We start from the raw sequence: 27,391 nt of genomic DNA on the forward strand, positions 1-27,391 counted from the left end.
ATAACTCTTTATTTTTAATTTAAAGAATTATATATCAGTATTAAAAAATAAAAAAGGTTTGAGAATCCTCAGTGGTTGATACCTTTTAATGGCTAAATGAAAAAATGGACTCTCAAATCTTAATATTTTTCTATCTACTGGCTAACAAGATACAAAGTTATACCGTATATATTTCCTGTATATATTAATATGTAATTCTTACTTGTGAAAATTGGGCAAAACTTGGATCAGCAAAGAGTGGTGCATGTCCTAAAAGTTCATGGCAAACATCGCTGTAGAAAAAGACAAAAAAGCCCACAAAATTTTCTCCAAGTTTAATGACGGAAGATAAAACAGGAAATTACAACTTAACAACTTGTAAACTTACAGTTACTTTAGATAAACTATTTCAAAGAAAAAAAATATCATAACTGTTCACATTGCAGTTTAGTGTAACAGCTTCAATACTAGAAGACTGAAGGAAATGTACTTACGGCTCCGGGGTATACATGGGTTTTGACGAATGACGAATATACTGAGTTGAGTGAAATACTCTGAATGCCAAACCAGCCAGGAAATCTCGTGATGACAACAAGCCAGCGACAGGACGTAAACGGAAACCGGTACAAGCTTTATGGAAGATACAGAAGCAAATGGCTATGTAACTTGGACATGACTATTTCATATTATATGCAAAACATAAAACATGAGAGTCTGGCTGCATGTAAAGAACTTTCAGTCTAGAATATAATTCCTACTGATTACAGATGGCACGAGCCATTTTTCAGGACCCAGTCCAGTGGCCACTTTGGTAGTCTGCTGTCACGACAGGGAGTCTTGAGAACTCTCTCACCTGATGGTATCTTGGGCTCCTTTTTAGATTAGCCAGCCTGGCATGATGCCATCAATATGGCATGACACGCATGTGATATTGTGCCTGGCCTGCTAAACAAAGATAGATGCTGGCACGTAAGAGGCTATACACAAGGGTGCCTTCCGATGACCACAGATTACTGAGAGGCCCACTGGACCACATGCTGTAAAACGATTTGCACCATCAATACGTATTGTATTTGTAAAGATAGAGAAGTTGTCCAAACACCATCTCTGAAGACTTCTGTAATATTATTGTGTGGATTTGCTGTTTTAAACGTGATCTGATATGTGTAATGTGCTCTGCTGCAGTTATTAGGCTGTGACAGAGTTTACAGGTAGTGCCGACCCAGGTGGGAGCAGTTAATGGGCCATTTTGTTCAGGAAGCTAGTTCCTGTTAGTTAGTTGGTTAGTTGATAAAGAGATTGTGAAGGACATAAGAACTATTGTGGAATAGTTGGGCACAAGTAGAAAGTGTGCAGCTACAGAACGTCCAGATCAGTGTTCAGCACAGAAATCGACTATTATCTATACAGCCAGAGTACAGAGACAGCAAGGAGTCACAGGGTATGGTATTCTTCACTGACTGTTTATAATGGGAGTCAATGGGAAATCCAAGCATTTTTCCAGCAGACCCTACAAGAAGATCTGGGGGTTAGTGAAAATGTTGAAATGGATGGAAAAAGTGCTGAATGGAAGGAGAAGAGCATGGGGTAGACCCCTGGAAGCATATCTGACTCCCAGATCGCTGCTGAGAACAATGGTGTTACAATTGTACTCCACTTTAAGGAGTGACAATAAAACATTCTAAATCGACGAGAAATTTTGGTTTACCGGAAAAAAAGTTATAATTTTGTTTCCCTGTATAATGACTTGTATATAGAGTAAGGCAACATTTAAAAAGGGTTTTAAAAAAATAATAATTTAAGTAAGCCAAAATTGAATTTTGTATTAATTTTTATTAAGTTTTTACTCTTTTTTTAATAAAAAATGAAAATGTCAGTGTAATTTATGAAGGAAGCAAGAACTGCAAAAAAATGGATGGAAGGGGCACTCAGGTACACCCTGAGTTAGACATACAAGAGGGCCTCATACACATTATGTTCAAATTGTCATGTAGTGGTACTCTTAGAATCATAAAGGCTATGCACTAAGTGCAAAGTCTGCTAAAAATTGCAAGCAGGGTCATCCTTACAACCTTTAAGGCACCAACTGGATAGCCTCATTCAAATTTGGTGAACACAGTGTAGTTGTGGTACTCCTACACTCATAAAAGCTCTGCACATGGTGCAAAGCCAGAAAGAGATATAAGGAGCGTCATCCATACACCATTAAAGGCAACAAATAGAGTGCAAGCTCCAATAAAATATGCAAAGTTGGAGCAGGACAGAGCATACCAACCACTGCTAGTCAAATTCACTACAAGTTGTGATATTCCTTCGGCCACAAATCTTACTCTAGTCTAAGACTGGAGTAAGATTTTGTGGCAAGATACATGCCACTTTTCAGAAATGCACCTCTTAATGACTCAGAAGCATCTTACTTCTAGCATGCCTTCTCATCAAGATTGATGTAAAAAATTGCCAGTCTTGATGAATTGGGGTCTATGTATCAAATGCAAACTCCTTCCCTTACACTAGGTGCATGTCAATTAGCTCAGATTTCACCTAAGTTTTACAATAATTGAGACATACTAGTACATACTTTGAAGAAAATTAGAGACATCTTCTAGCTGGGGAATATTATTTTCATTGTATCCACAATATTTTTCCAGTAGAGGAAACACATGGTTATGTTCATAGCAAGCATGTGTGGGGTACAGTGTCTTCAGCTCTTTAAACACTGTACCCCAAGTCTTCTTTTCATCCTCTGTGTAAGTAACCCGTGGAATAGGTTGACCACTAAAAAGAACACAAAAGAAGGAAAAGAAGGTAGTCATTCCATAATGCTAAATACATATATTTTTAAAAAAACAAAAAACATTCAAATAGAAGCTGGTTTGGAAGACTTGTTATTGGTATTTTTTTCCATTTAATATTATCAGCTCATAATAAATCATTATTCTGCAACTATACTCATTAACCCCTTCATAACCCCTATACACTTGGCCTGGGACAACTCATAAAGTCTTATGGTTTCAAGTACCACCTTTATGCTGATGACACTCAGATCTACCTTTCTGGCACAGACGTCACCGCTCTGCTGTCCAGAATCCCGGAGTGTCTATCAGTCATATCCTCCTTCTTCTCCTCTCGCTTCCTCAAACTCAATGTGGACAAATCTGAACTCATCATCTTTCCTCCATCCCATAGATCTTCCTTACCTGACCTATCTATCGCAATTATCGACATCACGCTTTCCCCCGTACCGGAAGTCCGCTGCCTCAGAGCAACCTTTGACTCTGCCCTTTCCTTCAAACCGCACATCCAAGCTCTGTCCACCTCCTGTCACCTCCAGCTCAAAAATATCTCCAGAATCCGTCCTTTCCTCAACCATCAATCTACGAAAATGCTTGTGCATGCCCTCATCATCTCCTGCCTTGGCTACTGCAACATCCGTTTCTGTGGCCTCCCTGGTAACACCCTTGCACTTCTCCAGTCCATCCTTAATTTTACTGCCCGACGAATTCATCTCTCTCCTCGCTACTTCTCCGCTTCCCCCCTCTGCAAATCTCTTCACTGGCTCCCATTCCCTCAGCATATCCAGTTCAAATTACTAATACTGACCTAGGTAAGATATATATATATGGGTACCGTGTTAACCAGTAGATAGAAAAATATTTAGAATTGAGAGTCCTCAGTGGTTGATACCTTTTAATGGCTAACTGAAAAGATGGTAACAAATTGCAAGCAACAATTGTCCAACTGGGGGTCTATATGTAGGGGAGACAGGGCAGAAACTGAGAACAAGAATGAATTATCACCACCACACAATAAGAGAAAAAAGAATGAATCTACCTGTGGCAATACATTTTTGTCTCCCAAATCATAACATTATGGACATGAAATTACTTGTGTTAAAAGGTAACTTCAAAACTCAGAGAGACAGAAGAGTCTGGGAATATAAACTGATGACGACCTTTGACACTCTCACTGCAGGAATGAATGTGTCGCATGGATTTATGTCTTTTTACATCAACTAAGGAACTTGCCTCTCAGACTGAGGGGGTCATCAGAACAGACCCAGACCCCAATCAGAGGGGAGAACAATAAAACATTCCTTATCTAAGAAGTGGTCCATTATTTATGGACATAAAGGCCCCGTCACACACAGCGACGCTGCAGCGATACAGACAACGATGCTGATCGCTGCAGCGTCGCTGTTTTGTCGCTGTGTGGTCGCTGGGGAGCTGTCACACAGACAGCTCTCTCCAGCGACCAACGATCAGGGGAACGACTTCGGCATCATTGAAACTGTCTTCAACGATGCCGAAGTCCCCCTGCAGCACCCGGGTAACCAGGGTAAACATCGGGTTACTAAGCGCAGGGCCGCGCTTAGTAACCCGATGTTTACCCTGGTTACCAAAAAAAACAAACAGTACATACTCGCCTTTCGGTGTCCGTCAGGTCCCTTGCCGTCTGCTTCCTGCTCTGACTGAGATCCGGCCATACAGTGAGAGCAGAGCGCAGCGGTGACGTCACTGCTGTGCTCTGCTCTCACTGTACGGCGGCACTCAGTCAGAGCAGGAAGCAGACGGCAAGGGACCTGACGGACATCAGATGGTGAGTATGTACTGTTTTTTTTTTTTTACATTTACGCTGGTAACCAGGGTAAACATCGGGTTACTAAGTGCGGCCCTGCGCTTAGTAACCCGATGTTTACCCTGGTTACCAGTGAAGACATCGCTGGATCGGTGTCACACACACCGATTCAGCGATGTCAGCGGGACCTCAACGATCAAAAAACGGCCCAGGCCATTCCGACACGACCAGCGATCTCGCAGCAGGGGCCTGATCGCTGGTACGTGTCACACATAGCGAGATCGCTACTGAGGTCGCTGTTGCGTCACAAAACTTGTGACTCAGCAGCGATCTCGCTAGCGATCTCGCTATGTGAGACGGGGCCTTAACTGTTTATCACTCATGGTAATTCTGCTTCATGTCACCTGTCTTATCCATGTTTTTTTTTTCTGTGCTATTTGGTGCATAAATATGTGATTCTTCAGAATTTGTATTAGTCTATGCCTGATGAAGAGACCTGTGTAGTCTCGAAAGCTTGCAATTTGTTACCATCTTTTCAGTTAGCCATTAAAAGGTATCAACCACTGAGGACTCTCAATTCTAAATATTTTTTTAATACTGACCTACAAAGCCATCCATAATTTGTCTCCTCCATATATCTCTGACCTAATTTCCTGATATCATCTTCCCTCACGTAATCTCCGGTCCTCCCAAGACCTCCTTGTCTACTCCACAGTTTTTCGCTCCTCATACAACCACCTCAAGACTTCTCCCGAATATCCCCATCCTCTGGAATTCTTTGCCCCAACACATCTGACTATCAACCACATTCGGATCCTTCAGACGGAACATGAAAACCCACCTCTTCAGGAAAGCCTACAGCCTGCACTGACCCCGCTGCCTCCTCATCACTACCGGAGAGACTGCCTCACCAACACCAGAGCTCCTGCAACCCTCAACCTATTGTCTCCTTCCCCATAATATTGTAGAATGTAAGCTTGCAAGGGCAGGGTCCTCGCCCCTCTGTATCAGTCTGTCATTGTTAGTTTGTTTACTGTAAGTGATATCTGTAATTTGTATGTAACCCATTCTCATGTACAGCACCATGGATTCAATGGTGCTATATAAATAAATAATAATAATAATAATAATAAAAATGACCCGGGGTATTTTCGTTTTTTCATTTTCGTTTTTCGCTCCCCTCCTTCCCAGAACCATAACTTTTTTATTTTTCCATCAATATGGCCATGTGGGGGCTTATTTTTTTGTGGGACGAGCTGTAGTTTTGAACGCCACCATTGGTTTTAGCATTGCATGTACTAGAAAATGAGAAAACAATTCCAAGTGCGGTGAAATTGCAAAAAAAGTGCAATCCCACACTTGTTTTTTGTTTGGCTTTTTTGCTAGGTTCACTGAATGCTAAAACTGACTAGCGATTTTGATTCTCCAGGTCATTACGAGTTCATAGACACCAAACATGTCTATGTTCTTTTTTTACCTAAGTGATGAAAAAAAATTCCAAACTGTGCTAAAAAAATAATAAATTGCGCCATTTTCCGATACTCATAGCGTCTCTATTTTTCGTGAGCTTGGGTTGGTTGAGGGCTTATTTTTTGCATGCTGAGCTGCCGTTTTTAATGATACCATATTTGTGCAGATACGTTCTTTTGATTGCCCGTGATTGCATTTTAATGCAATGTTACGGGACCAAAAAAACATAATTCAGGTGTTTCTAATTTTTTTCTCGCTACACCGTTTAGCGATCAGGTTAATAGTAATAAGTAAATGTTTTTTTGATAGATCAGGCGATTCTGAACCCGGCAATACCAAATATGTGTATATTTGATTTTTTTCTAATTGTTTTATTTTGAATGGGGCAAAAGGGGGATGATTTAAACTAACTTTTATATATTTTTTATTTTTTTCATTTTTAAAACTTTTTTTTACTTTTGCCATGCTTTAATAGCCTCCATGGGAGGCTAGAAGCTGGCACAACTCTATCACCTCTGCTACATAGGAGCAAAGCTCAGATCGCTCCTATGTAGTAGAATTGCTGTATTTCTATGAGCGCCGACCACAGGGTGGCACTGACAGCAATCTGGCATCAACAACCATAGAGGTCTCAAGGAGACCTCTGGTTGTCATGTCGATGCATCGCTGACCCCCGATCACGTGACGGGATTCAGCAATAAGCGCATTTCCGGCCGGATGGCCGGAAGCGCTAGTTAAATGCCGCTGTCAGCGGCATTTAACTAGTTAATAGCGGTGGGTGAATTGTGATTCCACCCGTCGCTATTGCGGGCACATGTCAGCTGTTCAAAACAGCTGACCTGTCGCGGCTTTGATGTGGGCTCACCGCCGGAGCCCGCATTAAAGCAGGGGATCTGACCTCGGACGTACTATCCCGTCCGAGGTCAGAAAGGGGTTAAAGAAGTACTGACATGTCTGTTTTAGTTACTACTTGTATTCTAAATTAAATGGGAATTATAGAGCATCTTTACTTTACTGTAAATCGACATTGTGCCATTCCTCTGTTAATCTTTTAAAAATTGATGAATAAATTGACAACTGGGTGTTTTCATTCCTTTAGTAAAACATTTCTAGGAAGAATATCAGAGGAGTGATACAACTGACTGCGGCTCTCAGATTAGGTGGCAAAATCCCAAAGATAGATTCCCAGCTTATGGACAGCTTCCAGGCAGCTACAGATTTTATCTATATAGCTAATTTTACTAAGGGTACGCTCACACCCACGTATAATAAAATAGGTCCCATTCTCCAGAAAAGTAGGCCGAATTGAACATGTATGGTTTACCTTTTGTCATTTGAGTGTGTAATTATGGCCATGTTCAGATGTCCAGTATTTAGTGAGTGTTTTACATCAGTATTTGTAAGTCAAAACCAGGAGTGGATGAAAAATCCAGAAGTGATGACGTGTTTCTATTATGCTTTTCCTCTGATTGTAAGCCAAAATCAGCAAATACTGATGTAAAATACTGTTAAATACTGAATATGTGAATGTAGATCATATGACGTGTGTATGCAATCCGTATGCAATGCGTTTTTAGCATCAACTTTTACATATTTTAAAACTCTATATAAACTTAAAAGTTAGTTGACAAAATTATATAAAGATATAGATGACAGAAACGTATAACATATATACAGCATATCACAAAAGTGAGTACACCCCTCGCATTTCTGTAAATATGACACATTGATAGAACATGAAGTAGTCAGTGTACAGCTTGTAAAACAAGTGTAAATTTGATGTGCCCTCTAAGAAACTCAATTTCGGAAACAGCTGTCTGTGGATGGATACCATGCTTGGCATAGGTGGTTTTCCTGTATTGGATGTTTTCCTTTATTGGATGCTGCCCTTCCCGTGGTTGTTCCTTCCCGGGGAAAGGCCTGGCTATTCACTGCTTGCGTTGAGAAACACGTGATGGTGTCTCTGCAGCTACTCTACATGCATTTGCATATTTCCCATAAGGGATAGGGGCAGTGTTCTGGATCACTGCGTCGAGAAACACATAATGGTGTCTCCGCGGTGTTGGATGTTTTGGTCTCCCCGAGGCCAATCATCTGTGCCTTTACAGCCTTTTTACTAGGCACTGCTCCTAATAGCCAGATTCCTACTCCACACTGATGAGGGGCAAAAACCCCGAAACAGCTGTCTGTGGATGGATACCATGCTTGGCATAGGTGGTTTTCCTGTATTGGATGTTTTCCTTTATTGGATGCTGCCCTTCCCGTGGTTGTTCCTTCCCAGGGAAAGGCCTGGCTATTCACTGCTTGCGTTGAGAAACACATGATGGTGTCTCCGCAGCTACTCTACATACACCACAGAAGTAGACCAAGAAAATTATTTTGAGAATTTGAAAAACTGGGGCCCAGGCGTGGTAGTACCCATACCTTTTGTCACTGGGTGGAAAGAAACTGTTGACATCACATTCCATGTTGGGTAGTGCACTGTCCCAAGAGTCATGGAAGGCATATCAATGAGGAAAAAGACACTAGGCTCTTCTATTCTGGTTGGCAGAACTCATCAACATAATGGGAGGTCAATTTTGGTCTTTATTTTGGATTACTATTGATTTTTGCTAAAGGGCATTGTTTTCAGAATGTGCAAAGATAAACAACCTACTGTTTGTAATTAAATGCAATGTCAGCAAACTCTTTGCGTCTGCCCCGATAAATAGGATCAGTGAACCCCTAAAATGACAAAAAAAAAATACCAAAAAGTTAGTTTATGACTTCTTCTTTTGTAAGTATAACATATTAATATGGGTGAAATATTGCCCTCCTATGAAGCAATTTTACATTAAATATCAGGGAACTCCATAAAAAACAATGTTGTAAGAAACACAAAAATACAACACAACCTCTAAGATGAAAGGGACACAATCCAGGACACAACAATAAGTAAAATATGCAACTATGTCCTATGGTTCATGGCATATAAACTGTAGATATAGGAGCAAGCTTGTAGACATTCTAATATCAATGAAAGGACCAGAAAATGTAGATCTATGTTATAATCCAGGTTTTACAGTAACTCAAGATCATATATATAATTACAAATTGGCTCAACTTTTAATACATACAGTGCTTAGCATAAATTAGTACACCCCCTTTGAAAAGTAAGATTTTAATAATTATCTCACTAAACACAAGAACTATTGCCAACATCTTGACAAGACTGAGTTACATCGAACATTTTTTAACACAACATAAAAATAAGGTTAATAATATTATTTTTACTACAAAACCTTCACTTTTACTCAAATTAGTTAATGAAAAATGAATTCACCCCACATTAAAAACAGTTCAGTGGTTAGAATTACAGTCTTACAGTGCTGGGGTCCTGGGTTCAAATCCCACCAAGGACAACATCTACAAGGAGTTTGTATGCTCTCCCTATGTTTAGGCAGGTTTTCCACAGGTACTTTGGTTTCCTTCCACATACCAAAAGCATACTTATAGTGAATCTAGATTGTGAGCCCCATTGGGGAACAGCGATGATAATGTAATAAAAGCACTGAGTAATATGATAGCGCTATATAAGCAAAGCATAATACATAAATAACTACATCAAGTTTTTTCTATAACCTCCATGATAGACAGAAACAGGTCTTCTAGGCATAGTATGAACAAGTTAGCAACATATTGCAACTGTTTTCATTTTTCAAGAATGATCTCTTATAGAGTCTAAATGCTGGATGGAGAGTGATGCTCAACTTGCCTCTTCAGAATTCCCCATAGGTGTTTACTTGGCTTCACATAAAGAATGCATACTTTGCTGCTGAATTACTTTTACCATGTTCTTCAGAAATGCAACATATGTGTGTTTGGGATCATTGCATTGCTGGTATAGTGCACTTCTACCAACTGCACGGAATGATGGTAGTATCTTCTCTATCAATATAAAGCAGTACATCTGTGTATTTATGATACCATCAATGAAATGTAACTCCCCGACTCCAGGAGCACTTATTCAGCCACAAATAAAGACATTGACACCACCATGTTTCACTGTAGGCACCATACATTCACAAAAAAATTAATTTAGATAAATGCATGCTGCCTATAGTGAAACATGGTGGTGGCAATGTCTTTATATGTGGCCGTATGAGTGGTATCATGCTCATTTACCGTTGAGTGAAAAAGTGTTTGCCCTCTTCATATTTCCTATTCTTTTGCATGTTCGTCACACTTTTTCACACAGGATCCTGTAAGTTAGGATTTCTCTTTCCCGTATTAATAAAGACCTTCATTTAAAAACTGAATTTTTTAGTGGTTAATCTTTGTCTAATATTCAAATTTGTATGATGATCTGAAACATTTAAGTGTGACAGACATGCAAAAGAATAAGACACCAGGAAGGAGGCAAACACTTTTTCACAAGTGTGTATCTGAGCACTGTACGTCATACATTCTGTAAGATTTTTCAAAGATAGACATGCACAAGTCTATGTTACTTATATTAATCATGGAGTTATCATAAAGCTAAGCTTCACAAGAAAATATTGGTGATGCCTAATCATTGTAATCAGGATACAAGCTGTACGTCTTATAGGGATATCAGTTTCTATTGATATTCATCAAGACAAAAGCTTAGTTCATAGCTTATTTACATGAATTATACAGGGATAAGTGTTTTGTCGTAGGGAGGAAATGACACAAGGGAGTAATAATGTTTATTTCTGTATCTCTTTTATTTCTCTTTTGAAAATGTTGTTCAGAACATCATGAATCAGGGAGTACAATGCTTTATGCATATTGAATCAATCTAAAGCACAAGTGACCAATTATCTATAATTACATCTAATCATTTAAAGTAACACAAGCAGCGAATTTGTCCTTTATATATCATCTATTTCCCGAGCAATGATCAGATTGTACAAAGAACACCTGAGCCTGGACAATAGCAGTAACAGAGCTCTGACACATAAATTGTAAATGGAGAGTACTGGGATAATAGCATTTTACTTTGGGTTTTCATGACATATACTGCATGTATAGTATGTAGGCTTGGACTGACCCACAGGATAATCTTCCGGTGGACCCCAGTGCGGGAGTGGGCCACCACCCTTTTATATGAGCAGCAGTACTTGATACGATATACTTAATCACTATGTACAGACAAAGGCAGCATCTTATTCATATAACACTGTTATAGAAATTTGTGATTGATGATGAAGTCATATTTGCAGGTAGCTGAAAAGTGGCGCCCCGGAGATGGTTACTGGTGGACCCTTGGCACCCTAGTCTGAAATGATAGTATGAATGAGGTTTTCAGCAGTAGTGAAACAAAATAGCCCACAACTACTGCAGAAAGGTACTGATCCTATTCAGCCTTATGCATACAACTAAATTAAAGATCAGTGTAGTTCATATTATTATTATAACGCCCAAAGCCTAATGGTTTCACCATGAAGAAGAAATAATGCAGACTTAAACAGGCTATGTTACAGAAGTATTCCAATAAAAACATCACATGGCAGCAGATTCTATTTCTACTCTTTGTGCGACTGCAATGGATCTTTGCAGATACCTTGTGTGAGGGAATGCTTTTCTTGTTTTTTTAGATTATATCAAAACAAGATCACTCAATGTATTAATTTATTGAGCTAATATCTAGTTCCATAATAGCAAGTCATTTAAACTATGCAGTATTCACGATCCACCATACTAATACAGTGCAGTGATGGTAAGGACTTAGGAGCGTTCACTTGCCCCATGACTGATGATGGCTGACTGCTGCCTTTTTTTCTAGATCCTTTCCATTTGTTAAAAAAAAATGCTTAAATAACTAAAAATAATTAATATTTCTGTATCTGTAGCAATCTCTATATTAAAATTATAACATGATGAGCAGTGAAAACCGATAAAAAAGCTTAAATTCCAAAAAAAAAGTGATGAAAAAAATCATGTGTATGACAAAATGAAATAAAAGTCATCCCACAAAAAAAATCATACAGCTCCATAAAAAATGCCATGGGGCTTTGACTGCAGTGTCACTGTAACACCCCAGGAAGCCGGTTGTTACAGTGGTATTGCCTTCCTCACGGGGAGGGTGATGCCATGCCTGGAAGTGAGGAAAGATCCCTTTAACAGGTAACACATACATACAACACTGTTCTGACTCCAGGCCAGAAGGGGGAGCTCTGATCCAGTTTGTGGGTGGCTTCCCTATCTATATTCTGACTGGAGGAGGAGTTAGTCAGTCTGCTAGGAACAGAGAGGAGTGAAGAGTGGAAAGCTGGGGCCGTGCAGACACGTTATTCTGCAGCTCCTGGGAAGAGAAGAGAGAGGCAGAGCAGTCTGTAGGAGACTGTGTAAGGGAGAAGAGGCGAGGGAGAGGAAAGATACTGGGAGTGGAGCTGCGAGAGAGAGCTCACTCCAGAATCAGCGCAAGAAACCGGTGGCCGTAAGACCGAGGTTGTGGGGGTAACTGTATGCCCCACAGCAGAAATCAGCAGGCAGGAGATTTCAAGTCTCCTGGCCACCATTATACCCAAAGGCACAGCAGCACATAGAGCCCGGAGTCATCATAGAGACACCTGTAAAAAAGCTCAAATTGCCTGCCATGCGGGTATTGTCCTACATATAGGATAGAGAGAGAGGACCTTGTGTGAAGCCTCAGGCAGCAAGGGACGCACACTACAGTGCAGTAAGAAAGGCTTCCAACCCCACCTGGCTAGGAGGATTCCGAATCAATTCCAGGCTGGCTGGACCTTATCATCACCTGTGATCCGTACCCTGGTCTGTGGCTGAATACTGTTGTGAACTGTATTTCTTGGATCCCTCTTGTGATCACTAGCGGTATGACACTTTGATTGTCTTTCTCCAGGTTGGTACCCACCTGGTTCGTTAGGCCTTGGGTGTTCCTATTTAGACTTCCTGGAAGCTCAGTCTAGTGCCTGGAATCGATGTAATCAGTCTATGTCTGTTTTCTCCTGACTCCTGGTCCTCTGATTTTTGCAAGAAAAGCTAAGTCCGCTTTCTTATTTTGGTTTATTGCATTTGTTCTTATTTTGTTCCAGCTTGTACAAAATGTGATTCCTGTTTTTGCTGGAAGCTCTAAGGGGGCTGATATTCTCCCCCCACACCGTTAGTCGGGGTTCTTGGATATTCAGCGTGGATATTTTTGTAGGGTTTTTGCTGACCGCATAAGTCCGCTTCCTATTTTCTGCTATTAATTAGTGGGCCTCTCTTTGCTAAATCTAGCACGGTGGCGCAGTGGTTAGCACAGCAGCCTTGCAGCGCTGGAGTCCTGGGTTCTAATCCCACCTTGGACAACATCTGCAAAGAGTTTGTATGTTCTCTCCGTGTTTGCGTGGGTTTCCTCCGGGCACTCCGGTTTCCTCCCACATTCCAAAGACATACTGATAGGGAAATTAGATTGTGAGCCCCATCGGGGACAGCGATGATAATGTGTACAAACTGTAAAGCGCTGCGTAATATGTTAGCGCTATATAAAAATAAAAATAAAAGATTACTTACGTTTGTCTTTTCTTCTTACCTCACCGTTATTATTTGTTGGGGGCTTGTATATTAACTTTGGGGTCCTTTCTCTTGAGGCAAGTGAGGTCTTATTTTCTCTGAAAGGGTTAGTTAGTTCTCCGGCTGGTGCGAGACGTCTAGAACCAACGTAGGCACGTTCCCCGGCTGCTTCTAGTTGTTTGTGCTAGGATCAGGTATGCGGTCAGCCAAGTTACCACCTCCCTATGAGCTGGTTTTTGTGGTTGCGGACTTAGCTACAACTTCTGAGATCCTCTACCACTAGGATCATAACAGTATTCCAGGCCTAAAAGTGAATATTTAATGCATTGCAGAAGCGGGATTAAAAGAAAAGAAGTTCTGAGTTTTTTGTTTTTTTTTTCTTCTTCCCCTTTATCTCTGAGTGGCTTGAAGCTCTGTTGCAGACATGAATGTTCAGACTCTGATTACTAGTGTGGATCAGCTTGCTGCACGTGTGCAGGGCATTCAGGATTTTGTTACAAGTAGTCCTATGTCAGAGCCTAAGATACCTATTCCTGAGCTGTTCTCTGGAGATCGATTTAAATTTAGGAATTTTAGGAATAATTGTAAATTGTTTCTTTCTTTGAGACCTCGTTCGTCTGGAGACTCAGCTCAGCAAGTAAAAATTGTTATCTCCTTCTTGCGTGGCGACCCTCAGGATTGGGCCTTCTCATTGGCGCCAGGAGATCCGGCATTGACAAATATTGATGCGTTTTTTCTGGCGCTCGGATTGCTTTATGAGGAGCCCAATCTTGAAATTCAGGCAGAAAAAGCGTTGCTGGCTATTTCTCAGGGCCAGGATGAAGCTGAGGTATATTGCCAAAAATTTCGGAAATGGTCCGTGCTTACTCAATGGAATGAGTGTGCTCTGGCCGCAAATTTCAGAAATGGCCTTTCTGAAGCTATTCAGAATGTGATGGTGGGCTTTCCCATTCCTACAAAACTGAATGATTCTATAGCTCTTGCTATTCAGATTGATCGGCGTTTGCGGGAGCGCAAATCTGCTAATCCTCTGGCGGTGTTGTCTGAAGGGACACCTGACTTAATGCAATGTGATAGAATTCAGACTAGAACCAAACGACAAAATCATAGACGTCAGAATGGGTTGTGTTTTTACTGTGGTGATTCTACACATGTTATCTCAGCATGCTCTAAACGCCTAGCAAAGGTTGTTAGTCCTGTCACCATTGGTAATTTGCAACCTAAGTTTATTTTGTCTGTGACTTTAATTTGCTCATTGTCTTCCTACCCTGTTATGGCATTTGTGGATTCAGGTGCCGCCCTTAGCCTTATGGACTTGTCGTTTGCCAAGCGCTGTGGTTTTGTTCTGGAGCCTTTAGAAAATCCTATTCCTCTTAGAGGAATTGATGCTACGCCATTGGCGGAGAATAAACCGCAGTATTGGACACAAGTGACCATGTGCATGACTCCTGAACATCGGGAGGTGATTCGTTTTCTTGTTCTGCATAAAATGCATGATTTGGTCGTTTTAGGTCTGCCATGGTTACAGACCCATAATCCAGTTTTGGATTGGAAGGCTATGTCTGTGTCAAGTTGGGGTTGTCAGGGAATTCATTGTGATTCCCCGTCGGTGTCTATTGCTTCTTCTACTCCTTCTGAGGTTCCGGAGTATTTGTTGGACTATCAGGATGTGTTCAGTGAGTCCAGGTCCAGTGCCCTTCCTCCTCATAGGGACTGTGACTGCGCAATAGATTTGATTCCTGGTAGTAAATTTCCTAAGGGACGATTATTTAATCTATCTGTACCTGAGCATGCCGCAATGCGTTCTTATATAAAGGAGTCTTTGGAGAAGGGACATATTCGTTCATCCTCTTCCCCTCTTGGTGCGGGTTTCTTTTTTGTAGCCAAGAAAGACGGGTCTTTGAGACCTTGTATAGACTATCGGCTTCTGAATAAAATCACGGTCAAATTTCAGTATCCTTTGCCACTATTGTCGGACTTGTTTGCCTGGATTAAGGGTGCCAAGTGGTTCACCAAGATAGATCTTCGGGGTGCGTACAACCTTGTGCGCATTAAGCAGGGAGATGAATGGAAAACTGCGTTTAATACGCCCGAAGGTCATTTTGAGTACTTGGTGATGCCTTTTGGGCTCTCTAATGCTCCTTCAGTGATTCAGTCCTTTATGCATGACATCTTCCGGAAGTATCTAGATAAATTTATGATTGTTTATCTGGATGATATTCTGGTTTTTCTGATGATTGGGATTCTCATGTAAAACAGGTCAGGATGTTGTTTCAGGTTTTGCGTGATAATGCTTTGTTTGTGAAGGGCTCAAAGTGTCTCTTTGGAGTGCAGAAGGTTTCCTTTCTGGGTTTCATTTTCTCCCCTTCTACAGTAGAGATGGACCCAGTCAAGGTCCGAGCTATTCATGACTGGACTCAACCCACGTCTGTTAAGAGTCTACAGAAGTTCTTGGGTTTTGCGAATTTCTACCGTCGTTTTATTGCTAATTTCTCTAGCGTTGTTAAACCTTTGACGGATATGACCAAGAAAGGTTCTGATGTTGTTAATTGGGCTCCGGCAGCCGTCGAGGCTTTCCGGGAGCTGAAGCGCCGGTTTACTTCGGCGCCTGTTTTGTGCCAGCCTGATGTCTCACTTCCCTTTCAGGTTGAAGTGGACGCTTCTGAGATCGATGCAGGGGCAGAGAGGTTCTGGTTGCTCTCTGATGAGACCTTGTGCTTTTTTTTCTAGGAAATTTTCGCCTGCGGAGCGGAACTATGATGTTGGTAATCGGGAGTTGTTGGCCATGAAGTGGGCATTTGAGGAGTGGCGTCATTGGCTCGAGGGAGCTAAGCATCGTGTGGTGGTCTTGACTGATCACAAAAATTTGATGTATCTCGAGTCTGCTAAGCGCCTGAATCCTAGACAGGCTCGTTGGTCGTTGTTTTTCTCCCGTTTTGACTTTGTGGTCTCATACCTGCCTGGTTCGAAGAATGTGAAGGCTGATGCTCTTTCTAGGAGTTTTGTGCCTGACTCTCTGGGAGTCTCAGAGCCAGCTGGTATTCTTAAAGAGGGAGTAATCTTGTCGGCCATTTCTCCTGATTTGCGACGTGTGTTGCAGAGATTTCAGGCTGGTAGACCTGATCCTTGCCCACCTGATAGACTGTTTGTTCCTGATAAATGGACCAGCAGAGTTATCTCCGAGGTTCATTCCTCAGTGTTGGCAGGGCATCCTGGGATTTTTGGTACCAGAGATTTGGTAGCTAGGTCCTTTTGGTGGCCTTCCTTGTCGCAGGATGTGCGTTCGTTTGTGCAGTCCTGTGGGATTTGTGCTCGGGCTAAGCCTTGCTGTTCTCGTGCCAGCGGGTTGCTTTTGCCCTTGCCCGTCCCGAAGAGGCCCTGGACACTAGGGTTGAGCGAAACGGATCGTTCATTTTCATAAGTCGCAGACTTTTGGCAAAGTCGGCGTCTCATGAAACCCGACCCGATCCCTGTGTGGGGTCAGCCAATGCGTACGCGATCTTGGCGCCAAAGTCGCGTTTCGTATGACGCGTTTAGCGCCATTTTTTCAGCCAATGAAGGAGTGTGGGCAGAGTGATGACATAGGGGTTAGGGGCGTGCACGCCTATGATCATTTTAGAGCTTGTGCGCAGCAGGGATTTGCAATGTGTAAAACGAAATTTTCGGGGCTGGGACAGAGGGGAGAGAGAGAGAGAGAGAGAGAGAGAGAGAGAAAAAAAAAAAAATCCCCATTGACGTGCATAGGGTTTCGTGTTCCGGCCGATCCTCGACTTTTCGCAGTAATCGGCCGATTTCGCCCGACTCGACTTTTCAAAAAGTCGGGTTTCGCAAAACATGACTCGACCCTAAAAAGGTCAAGGTCGCTCAACCCTACTGGACACACATTTCCATGGATTTCATCTCAGATCTTCCGGTGTCTCAAAGAATGTCTGTCATCTGGGTGGTATGTGATCGCTTTTCCAAGATGGTCCATTTGGTGCCCTTGTCTAAGTTGCCTTCCTCTTCCGATCTGGTTCCTTTGTTCTTTCAGAACGTGGTTCGTTTGCATGGCATTCCTGAGAATATCGTGTCTGACAGAGGATCCCAGTTTGTGTCCAGATTCTGGCGATCTTTTTGTGCTAAGATGGGCATTGATTTGTCGTTTTCATCTGCCTTTCATCCTCAGACTAATGGCCAAACGGAGCGAACTAATCAGACACTGGAGGCTTATTTGAGATGTTTTGTTTCTGCAGATCAGGATGATTGGGTGACCTTCTTGCCATTGGCTGAGTTTGCCCTCAATAATCGGGCTAGTTCCGCTACTTTGGTTTCGCCATTTTTCTGCAACTCTGGTTTTCATCCTCGTTTTTCCTCGGGGCATGTTGAGTCTTCTGACTGTCCTGGGGTGGATTCCGTGGTGGATAGGTTGCAGCGGATTTGGAATCATGTGGTGGACAACTTGAAGTTGTCACAGGAGAAGGCTCAGCGTTTTGCCAACTGCCGCCGCGGTGTGGGTCCTCGACTTCGTGTTGGGGATTTGGTTTGGTTGTCTTCTCGGTATGTCCCTCTGAAGGTTTCCTCTCCTAAGTTTAAGCCTCGCTTTATTGGTCCTTATAAAATTTTGGAAGTCCTTAATCCGGTGTCTTTTCGTTTGGATCTTCCGGTGTCGTTTGCCATTCACAATGTGTTCCATAGGTCTTTGTTGCGGCGGTACATTGTGCCTGTGGTTCCTGCTGTTGACCCTCCTGCTCCGGTCTTGGTTGAGGGCGAGTTGGAGTACATGGTGGAGAAGATCTTGGATTCTCGTCTCTCTAGACGGAGGCTTCAGTATCTGGTCAAATGGAAGGGCTATGGTCAGGAGGATAATTCCTGGGTGGTCGCCTCTGATGTTCATGCGGCCGATTTGGTTCGTGCCTTTCACGCTGCTCATCCTGATCGCCCTGGTGGTCGTGGTGAGGGTTCGGTGACCCCTCCTTAAAGGGGGGGTACTGTTGTGAACTGTATTTCTTGGCTCCCTCTTGTGATCACTAGCGGTATGACACTTTGATTGTCTTTCTCCAGGTTGGTACCCACCTGGTTCGTTAGGCCTTGGGTGTTCCTATTTAGACTTCCTGGAAGCTCAGTCTAGTGCCTGGAATCGATGTAATCAGTCTATGTCTGTTTTCTCCTGACTCCTGGTCCTCTGATTTTTGCAAGAAAAGCTAAGTCCGCTTTCTTATTTTGGTTTATTGCATTTGTTCTTATTTTGTTCCAGCTTGTACAAAATGTGATTCCTGTTTTTGCTGGAAGCTCTAAGGAGGCTGATATTCTCCCTCCACATCGTTAGTCGGTGCGGGGGTTCCTGGATATTCAGCGTGGATATTTTTGTAGGGTTTTTGCTGACCGCATAAGTCCGCTTCCTATTTTCTGCTATTAATTAGTGGGCCTCTCTTTGCTAAATCTAGTTCATACTTACGTTTGTCTTTTCTTCTTACCTCACCGGGGTCCTTTCTCTTGAGGCAAGTGAGGTCTTATTTTCTCTGAAAGGGTTAGTTAGTTCTCCGGCTGGTGCGAGACGTCTAGAACCAACGTAGGCACGTTCCCCGGCTGCTTCTAGCTGTTTGTGCTAGGATCAGGTATGCGGTCAGCCAAGTTACCACCTCCCTATGAGCTGGTTTTTGTGGTTGCGGACTTAGCTACAACTCCTGAGATCCTCTACCACTAGGATCATAACAGAATACCACCAGTAAGAGCTAAAGAGACTGCAACCTTGTGTCCTCTCATTCTTTCTGGCATCACATCATCTATCATCTTTGCCACTACACTAGGAGCCCTGGAGAATAAGCTTCACCTGTGGGAAGCCATACCATCCCTGCTGCAATAATTGGTCATCCCTGACCGAATACCACAAGTGGCGTCACGAACATTCTTTATTCAACACAACCCCTTTAAAGACCTTTCCTTTAACTTGGATGCCCAGAACCACTGACCGGGTCACTGCCATCGTGACTACCCCTTTAATGACCACGGGACCGGGTACCGAGTACCCCTAGGCCCTAGCGGGTGCTCCGTCACTAAAGGAAACAAACAAAAATACCTTGATTTTACTGCACAGAAGCATAAAACTAAAACAAAAACAATGATATGAATTTATAATACTCGTAATCATAATGTCCTGGTTAGGGTTGAGCGAAACGGGTCGTTCATTTTCATAAGTCGCCGACTATTGGCAAACTCGGCGTCTCATGAAACCCGACCCGATCCCTGTGCGGGGTCGGCCATGTGGTACGCGATCTTGGCGCCAAAGTCGCGTTTTGTATGACGCGTTTAGCGCCATTTTTTCAGCCAATGAATGAGCGTGGGCAGAGTGATGACATAGGTCTTAGGGGAGTGAACGCCTATCATCATGTTATCGCTTGTGCGCAGTAGGGATTTGGAATGTGCAATACGAAATTTTCTGTGCTGGGACGGAGGGGGAGAGAGAGAGAGAGAGAGAGAGAGGAGAAAAAAAATTAAAAATAATAATAATTTCCTTCATTGGGTTTCGTGTTTCGGCCGAAACCCGACTTTTCACGGTGGTCGGCCGATTTCACTCGACTCGACTTTTAAGACAGTCGGGTTTCACAAAACCCGACTCGACCCTAAAAAACTAAAGGTCGCTCAACCCTAGTCCTGGTATCATGTAATTTATACTGCATGGTTGTAAATACATTTATGCCCAAGAATGACAGAAGTATTCTAAGAGTGATGCCTTATGACACACTACAATGCATAATGATGGTAGTAATGTACTCGCCAGTCATGGTCTTCTCCCAGATTCAGCAGTGCTGCAGTCCCTTCCAACATAACGTCACCGCACTTTATGGAGCACAGGTCACTTTTTGAATGTTCTCAATGCAAATCTATGAGACTCAGAATAAGACTGGAGAGCATAGACTCACATTGAGAAAGTAACCTGAGAAACAGACAGGAGCTCCATAGAGTTGACTAGCAGGTTACAGATGTGGTAACGTGACATGGACCAGAGCACTGTAGAAACCGGGAGAAGACCGGTGAGTATATTACTTTCATCATTACACTTGCATACATGACCCCTAAAAATTTGAAGGAAATCTCTCACTCCAAAAATCGTATATGAGCTAAGGCCACTGGCATCAGGGGCTTATCTACAGCATTCTGTAATGCTGTAGATAAGCCCCCGATGTAACCTGAAAGGTAAAAAAAACAGGTTATATACTCACCCAGGGGCGGTCCCGTTGCGGTCCGGAAAAGTGGGCGTCGCGGCCGGGTCCGGCACCTCCCATCCTCATACTATGATGTCCTCTTCCTGTCTTCCTGCCGCGGCTCCGGCGCAGGCGTACTTTGTCTGCCCTGTTGACGGCAGAGCAAAGTACTGTAGTGCGCAGGTGCCGGGAAAGGTCAGAGAGGCCCAGCGCCTGCGCACTGCAGCACTTTGCTCTGCCCTCAACAGGACAGACAAAGTACGCCTGCGCCGGAGCCGCGGCAGGAAGACAAGAAGAGGACGTCATCATATGAAGATAGGAGGCCCCGGACTGGACCGCGACGCCTATTGGACCCGAAACAAACCCGGGACCGCCCCTGGGTGAGTATAATATAACCTGTTTTTCTTACCTTTCAGGTTACATCGGGGGCTTATTTACAGCATTACAGAATGCTGTAGATAAGCCCCTGATGCCGGTGGCCTTATCTCATATATGATTTTTGGGGTGTCAGATTTCCTTTAAATGGGAGCCTGTCACGGCCAAGAAACACTATTTACCTACAGATATCACATTAATCTGCAGTTACTGGAAGTAATGTTTACATCATATCTGGCAGGCTTATTGGAAGCGCAGCTACAGGTAGAAAGTGAAGTAACTTCAGGTCATTGAGGCAGTGCAGGGATGTATTACAGTTACCACTCACTATATCGTTCACGCCCTGTAAACACTCCCCAGTACTTTGACAGTCAGCTCTGCAGCACGTGTGCAGAGCAGACTGTCATTGTCATTCTGTTATAAAGGGTCACTGAACCTAAATTCTGTATTATCTATATTTACAGTTTAAATGTATGTTGGCAGAGATGTTAACCAGTAACAGCACACATCTATAGAAATAGTATACTTGTTGTTTTTTTTTTGCAGTACAAATAATGACCATTTTTCCAGTTGATGTAAGGTGAAAACGTGATAATTATGTCCACAGTATGATAGCTCACACACTGACCAAACTGCAAGACAACAATGAATGTCACATAAATAAGAACATAAGAACATAAACTTACAGGATGGTCAGCATCAAGCTCGGCTCCATAGCTCAGGATTTGATTTGCAAACTTGTCCAGGTCTTGAATGGTCCTTGGAAACCATGGGACTAAAATGAAAGATAGAAACAATCAGAAAATGGCAACATTTAGAACATTGCAGCATGTAAATATAGTTGACGTTTATCTGTACTATTATTGATTTTGGGAGAATTCCTGATAGAAATGGTAAGCCTCCGTCTATTGCATTATGTCCCTTCCCAACTCTATGGCACCCTAGTGGAGCAATCTGAATATAAATCCACAGTATACATGCATTAGCTTTTTGGATTTGACCTAGCAGCAGAATGAAGAGCAGTGACTGCAGTAATCTAATAGGGTCACATCTTTATAACATCTGCCTTATAGCTTAGGATTCGATTTGCAAACTTGTAAAGGTTTTGAAAGGTTTTTGAAAGCCATAAATCTAAATTGTAGTGTGTGCCTTTAGTTTTAAATCTAATACATAGCGCTGCTACTTAAAATCCAAATTAAACACCCCATGACATGATCATGGGATGCCGATGGTTGTCATAGGAACCAGAGGTCATATAATGAACTCTGGGTCTGCCTGGTATGGTTAACTGTTAGACCCTACCATAAAAAGTCTTCAAAGAAAATGCAGAATGAATGTCACCAGGTTAACGGCAAAACCAATGTGAGAGAGGTATAATCTGTGTAATCACCAATAAATGGCAGTGTTCCACTACTGCAGTCTGGTGCTCAGCATCATAAAATGTGTGATATGGCAGAATGAAATAGACAAAAGTGATGCGGCACTCACCCAGTCAGTGCGAAATCCAAGTCCTTTATTTAGACATCCAAAAAATTAAGAACGTCGTTAAGGAACGGGAGGTGAATATGAGGGTGCGGGTAGAGGAGAACAGACGACGGCCATTTCGCGTGGTAAGTGAATGGCCATCGTCCATTCTACTCTCCCCACACCCTCATATTGACCTGCCGTTCCTTAACAACGTTCTTAATTTTTGGGATGTCTAAATAAAGGACTTGGATTTCGCACCGACTGGGTGAGTGCCGCATCACTTTTGTCTGTTTCATTCTGCCCTACCATAAAAAGGTCCAACAGGCTTCCAATCATTGTAACAGTGACAGGTTTGATGATGATCGAATAGTTAAACATTCGGATTCGGGAAAATCGGCACATATAATTTCTAATATCAGTGTATGCGTACTGAATAATGAATCCAATGCAAGTCAGTGGGAAAGCCGAATATTTTTCTGCTGGACCCAACAAACAGATTTGGGGGCTTGAGAAAAAAGCTGAAATGGATGGGAAACAGCTAAAACTAAATGGGAACAGCATGGAGAGGATGCCTGCATGCCTTTCTGTTAATGTTGTCAGACTATTGCGCCGGTTATACGGATTTTTAAAAAGACCTACCAAACCAAACCAAATTCTTTTTTAAAGAGAAAAATTCTGAGAAACATTATTTCCTGCATATTTACATGTATATAACGCAAAATTAAAAAAAACAACAACTATACCTCCCCTTTAGCATATGTTCACACGGAGCTTTTTAGCTTTATTTTTTCCTGTAACATTTGTGATGGCTCTCACTCCTACATTTGAGAGGTCCCTCCCTCATGCCAAATAGTTAGCAAAACAGTGAAATACATATTCCCCACCCCTTTACAATGCCATTTTAAATATGCCCATTTGAATTTTGGGCATCGTCCACCACCACCACGTCTATCGCTATGTCATTATGCAGCCCTCACTGACAATTAGCAGAGGGCCAGCAGGTGCCGTGAAACCTGAGTTTGGTAAGGGCCCTCAGGTGGCCTGTATCATACATTTGGGAGAGCTCTCGCTCCCACATTCAGGAGGTCCCTCCCTCATGCCAAATAGTTAGCCAGATAGTGGAATACATATTCCCATTCCTTTACGAAGATAAAACAAGCCCATTTGAATCTTGGGCTTTTCCAGGCACCACCCACATGTCCACCGTCATGTCATTATGCGGCCCTCACTTTTAATTTTCAGAGGGCCACTATGTGCTGTGAAACCTGCATTTTGTAAAGTCCACAGATCATTTTTGCCACTGGATCCCAATGGGAGGTCTGTGGAGTGTATTACTCGGGTGACAGGCAGTGCTACAGAGCTCTGGTAAAGGCCTTAGTATGGTAATAACCATGTTCCAATATGTGTAAGGCTGCGGCCTGAATAGGTCTGTGGAGCGGATTAACCCAGTCTCTTAGACATGCTTAAAATGTACAGAAACAGGCCAATAACCGACTACCATTTTTTTGTAAGGACCCAAATTTTGAAAATTTAAGGGAAGTGACAGTTTAATAAAGAGACAAAAGTCTCATTTAGGAGTCTGGAAAAGTCAGCAATGGTCTATGTCCAGTATCAGACAATGTAAATTGCTAACGAATATGTATGCCCTATTTAACAAAAAATTTGTGAACAGACATATATACTGACAAATGACAACTGATTGCTGCGCTGGGACAACAAATTGGACATGGTTGCTGACTGTTGAGTCTGTGCTTCTGCAGGTTTTGGACTGGAGGCCTCAGCGCCTCCTTCCTGGACAACCAAGTGGGACTTAACACATGGAAAGGGTTAGTGGTTTCACCGTCAGACACAGACCTCGTACCCAGGCGATCCACCCACCTACTGGGGTGCTGTGTATATGAGCAAGATATGGTGAATGCTGACAGAGGTATGTCAAATTTCCCTTTATAAAGGGATATGTGGGTAAGATTTTCAACCTAGCAGCAAATATAAAGAGCTTGTTTCATTACTCATATTAATATTCTGTATAAGTCTGAAACATGAAGAATTGTGTGGAGGATATTAATGCATGTATGTTCCAAAATGTCCAATTGCAGATCGAAAAAACAACATCAGGCTACCAGAAACATGCTTAACCCCTTAATCCCATATGACGTACTATCCCGTCAAGGTGACCTGGGACTTAATTCCCAGTGACAGGATAGTACGTCATATGCGATCGGCCGTGCTCACGGGGGGAGCGCGGCCGATCGCGGCCGGGTGTCAGCTGACTATCGCAGCTGACATCCGGCACTATGTGCCAGGAGCGGTCACGGACCGCCCCCGGCACATTAACCCCCGGCACACTGCGATCAAACATGATCGCAGTGTACCGGCGGTACAGGGAAGCATCGCGCAGGGAGGGGGCTCCCTGCGTGCTTCCCTGAGACGATCGGTACAAGGCGATGTACTCACCTTGTACCGAGCGTCTCCTCCCTGCAGTCCCCGGATCCAAAATGGCCACGGAGCTGCATCCGGGTACTACAGGGAGTACTTCCAGGTCCACAGCAGGGGCAGATAAGCCTGCAGCGCTGTCAGTCAGATCGCTGATCTGACAGAGTGCTGTGCAAACTGTCAGATCAGCGATCTGTGATGTCCCCCCCGGGACAAAGTAAAAAAAGTAAAAAAAAAAAATTTCCACATGTGTAAAAAAAAAAAAAAAAAAAAATCCTAAATAAAGAAAAAAAATATATATTATTCCCATAAATACATTTCTTTATCTAAATTAAAAAAACAATAAAAGTACACATATTTAGTATCGCTGCGTCCGTAACGACCCAACCTATAAAACTGTCCCACTATTTAACCCCTTCAGTGAACACCGTAAGAAAAAACAAAATGAGCCAAAAAACAACGCTTTATTATCATACCACTGAACAAAAAGTGGAATAACACGCGATCAAAACGATGGATATAAATAACCATGGTACCGCTGAAAACGTCATCTTGTCCTGCAAAAAACAAGCTGCCACACAGCATCATAAGCAAAAAAATAAAAAACTTATAGTCCTCAGAATAAAGCGATGCCAAAATAATTATTTTTTCTATAAAATAACTTTTATCTTATAAAAGCACCAAAACATAAAAAAATGATATAAATGAGATATCGCTGTAATCGTACTGACCCGATGAATAAAACTGCTTTATCAATTTTACCAAACGTGGAAAGGTATAAACGCCTCCCCCAAAAGAAATTCATGAATAGCTGGTTTTTGGTCATTCTGCCTCACAAAAATCGGAATAAAAAGCGATCAAAAAATGTCATGTGCCCAAAAATGTTACCAATAAAAACGTCAACTCGTCCGGCAAAAAACAAGATCTCACATTACTCTGTGGACCAAAATATGGAAAAATTATAGGTCTCAAAATGTGGAGACTAGGGTTGAGCGAAACGGATCGTTCATTTTCATAAGTCGCCGACTTTTGGCAAAGTCGGCGTCTCATGAAACCCGACCCGATCCCTGTGTGGGGTCGGCCATGCGGTACGCGATCTTGGCGCCAAAGTCGCGTTTCGTATGACGCGTTTAGCGCCATTTTTTCAGCCAATGAAGGAGTGTGGGCAGAGTGATGACATAGGGGTTAGGGGCGTGCACGCCTATGATCATTTTAGCGCTTGTGCGCAGCAGGGATTTGCAATGTGTAAAACGAAATTTTCGGGGCTGGGACAGAGGGGAGAGAGAGAGAGAGAGAGAGAGAGAGAGAGAGAGAGAGAGAGAGAGAGAGAGAAAAAAAAAAAATCCCCATTGACGTGCATAGGGTTTCGTGTTCCGGCCGATCCTCGACTTTTCGCAGTAATCGGCCGATTTCGCCCGACTCGACTTTTCAAAAAGTCGGGTTTCGCAAAACATGACTCGACCCTAAAAAGGTCAAGGTCGCTCAACCCTAGTGGAGACGCAAAAACTTTTTTGCTATAAAAAGCGTCTTTTAGTGTGTGACAGCTGCCAGTCATAAAAATCCGATATAAAAAAAGCTATAAAAGTAAATCAAACCCCCCTTCATCACCCCCTTAGGGAAAAATAATAAAATTTAAAAAATGTATTTATTTCCATTTTCCCATTAGGATTAGGGCTAGGGTTAGGGTTAGGGCTAGGGTTAAGGCTAGGGTTAGAGTTAGGGCTAGGGTTAGGGCTAGGGTTTGAGCTAAAGTTAGGGTTAGGGTTGGGGCTAAAGTTAGGGTTAGGGTTGGGGCAAAAGTTAGGGTAAAGGTTGGGGCTAAAGTTACATAGTTACATAGTTACATAGTTATTAAGGTTGAAGGAAGACTGTAAGTCCATCTAGTTCAACCCATAGCCTAACCTAACATGCCCTAACATGTTGATCCAGAGGAAGGCAAAAAAAACCCATGTGGCAAAGAGTAACTCCACCATGGGGAAAAAAATTCCTTCTCGACTCCACATACGGCAATCAGACTAGTTCCCTGGATCAACGCCTTATCAAGGAATCTAGTGTATATACCCTGTAACATTATACTTTTCCAGAAAGGTATCCAGTCCCCTCTTAAATTTAATTAATGAATCACTCATTACAACATCATACGGCAGAGAGTTCCATAGTCTCACTGCTCTTACAGTAAAGTATCCGCGTCTGTTATTATGCTTAAACCTTCTTTCCTCCAGACGTAGAGGATGCCCCCTTGTCCCTGTCTCAGGTCTATGATTAAAAAGATCATCAGAAAGGTCTTTGTACTGTCCCCTCATATATTTATACATTAAAATAAGATCACCCCTTAGTCTTCGTTTTTCCAAACTAAATAGCCCCAAGTGTAATAACCTATCTTGGTATTGCAG

The 27,391-nt window shown here is 42.6% G+C and overlaps 1 protein-coding gene across 2 annotated transcripts in view; it reads right to left on the bottom strand.

Moving 5' to 3' along the window:
- PAH (phenylalanine hydroxylase) overlaps positions 1–27,391 on the bottom strand; it is a 191,691-nt gene that overhangs the window by 19,139 nt on the left and 145,161 nt on the right. For both annotated transcript variants that reach the window (XM_077265626.1, XM_077265625.1), the window contains 5 exons: positions 21,785–21,873; positions 8,681–8,748; positions 2,558–2,754; positions 474–609; positions 203–272 (listed from right to left, as the gene is read on the bottom strand). In XM_077265626.1, the coding sequence (XP_077121741.1) occupies positions 203–272; positions 474–609; positions 2,558–2,754; positions 8,681–8,748; positions 21,785–21,873 (560 nt within the window). The remainder of the gene's footprint in view (positions 1–202; positions 273–473; positions 610–2,557; positions 2,755–8,680; positions 8,749–21,784; positions 21,874–27,391) is intronic.

Source organism: Ranitomeya variabilis, chromosome 5 (genome assembly GCF_051348905.1).
Source record: "Ranitomeya variabilis isolate aRanVar5 chromosome 5, aRanVar5.hap1, whole genome shotgun sequence".
Classification (NCBI taxonomy): Eukaryota; Metazoa; Chordata; class Amphibia; order Anura; family Dendrobatidae; genus Ranitomeya; species Ranitomeya variabilis.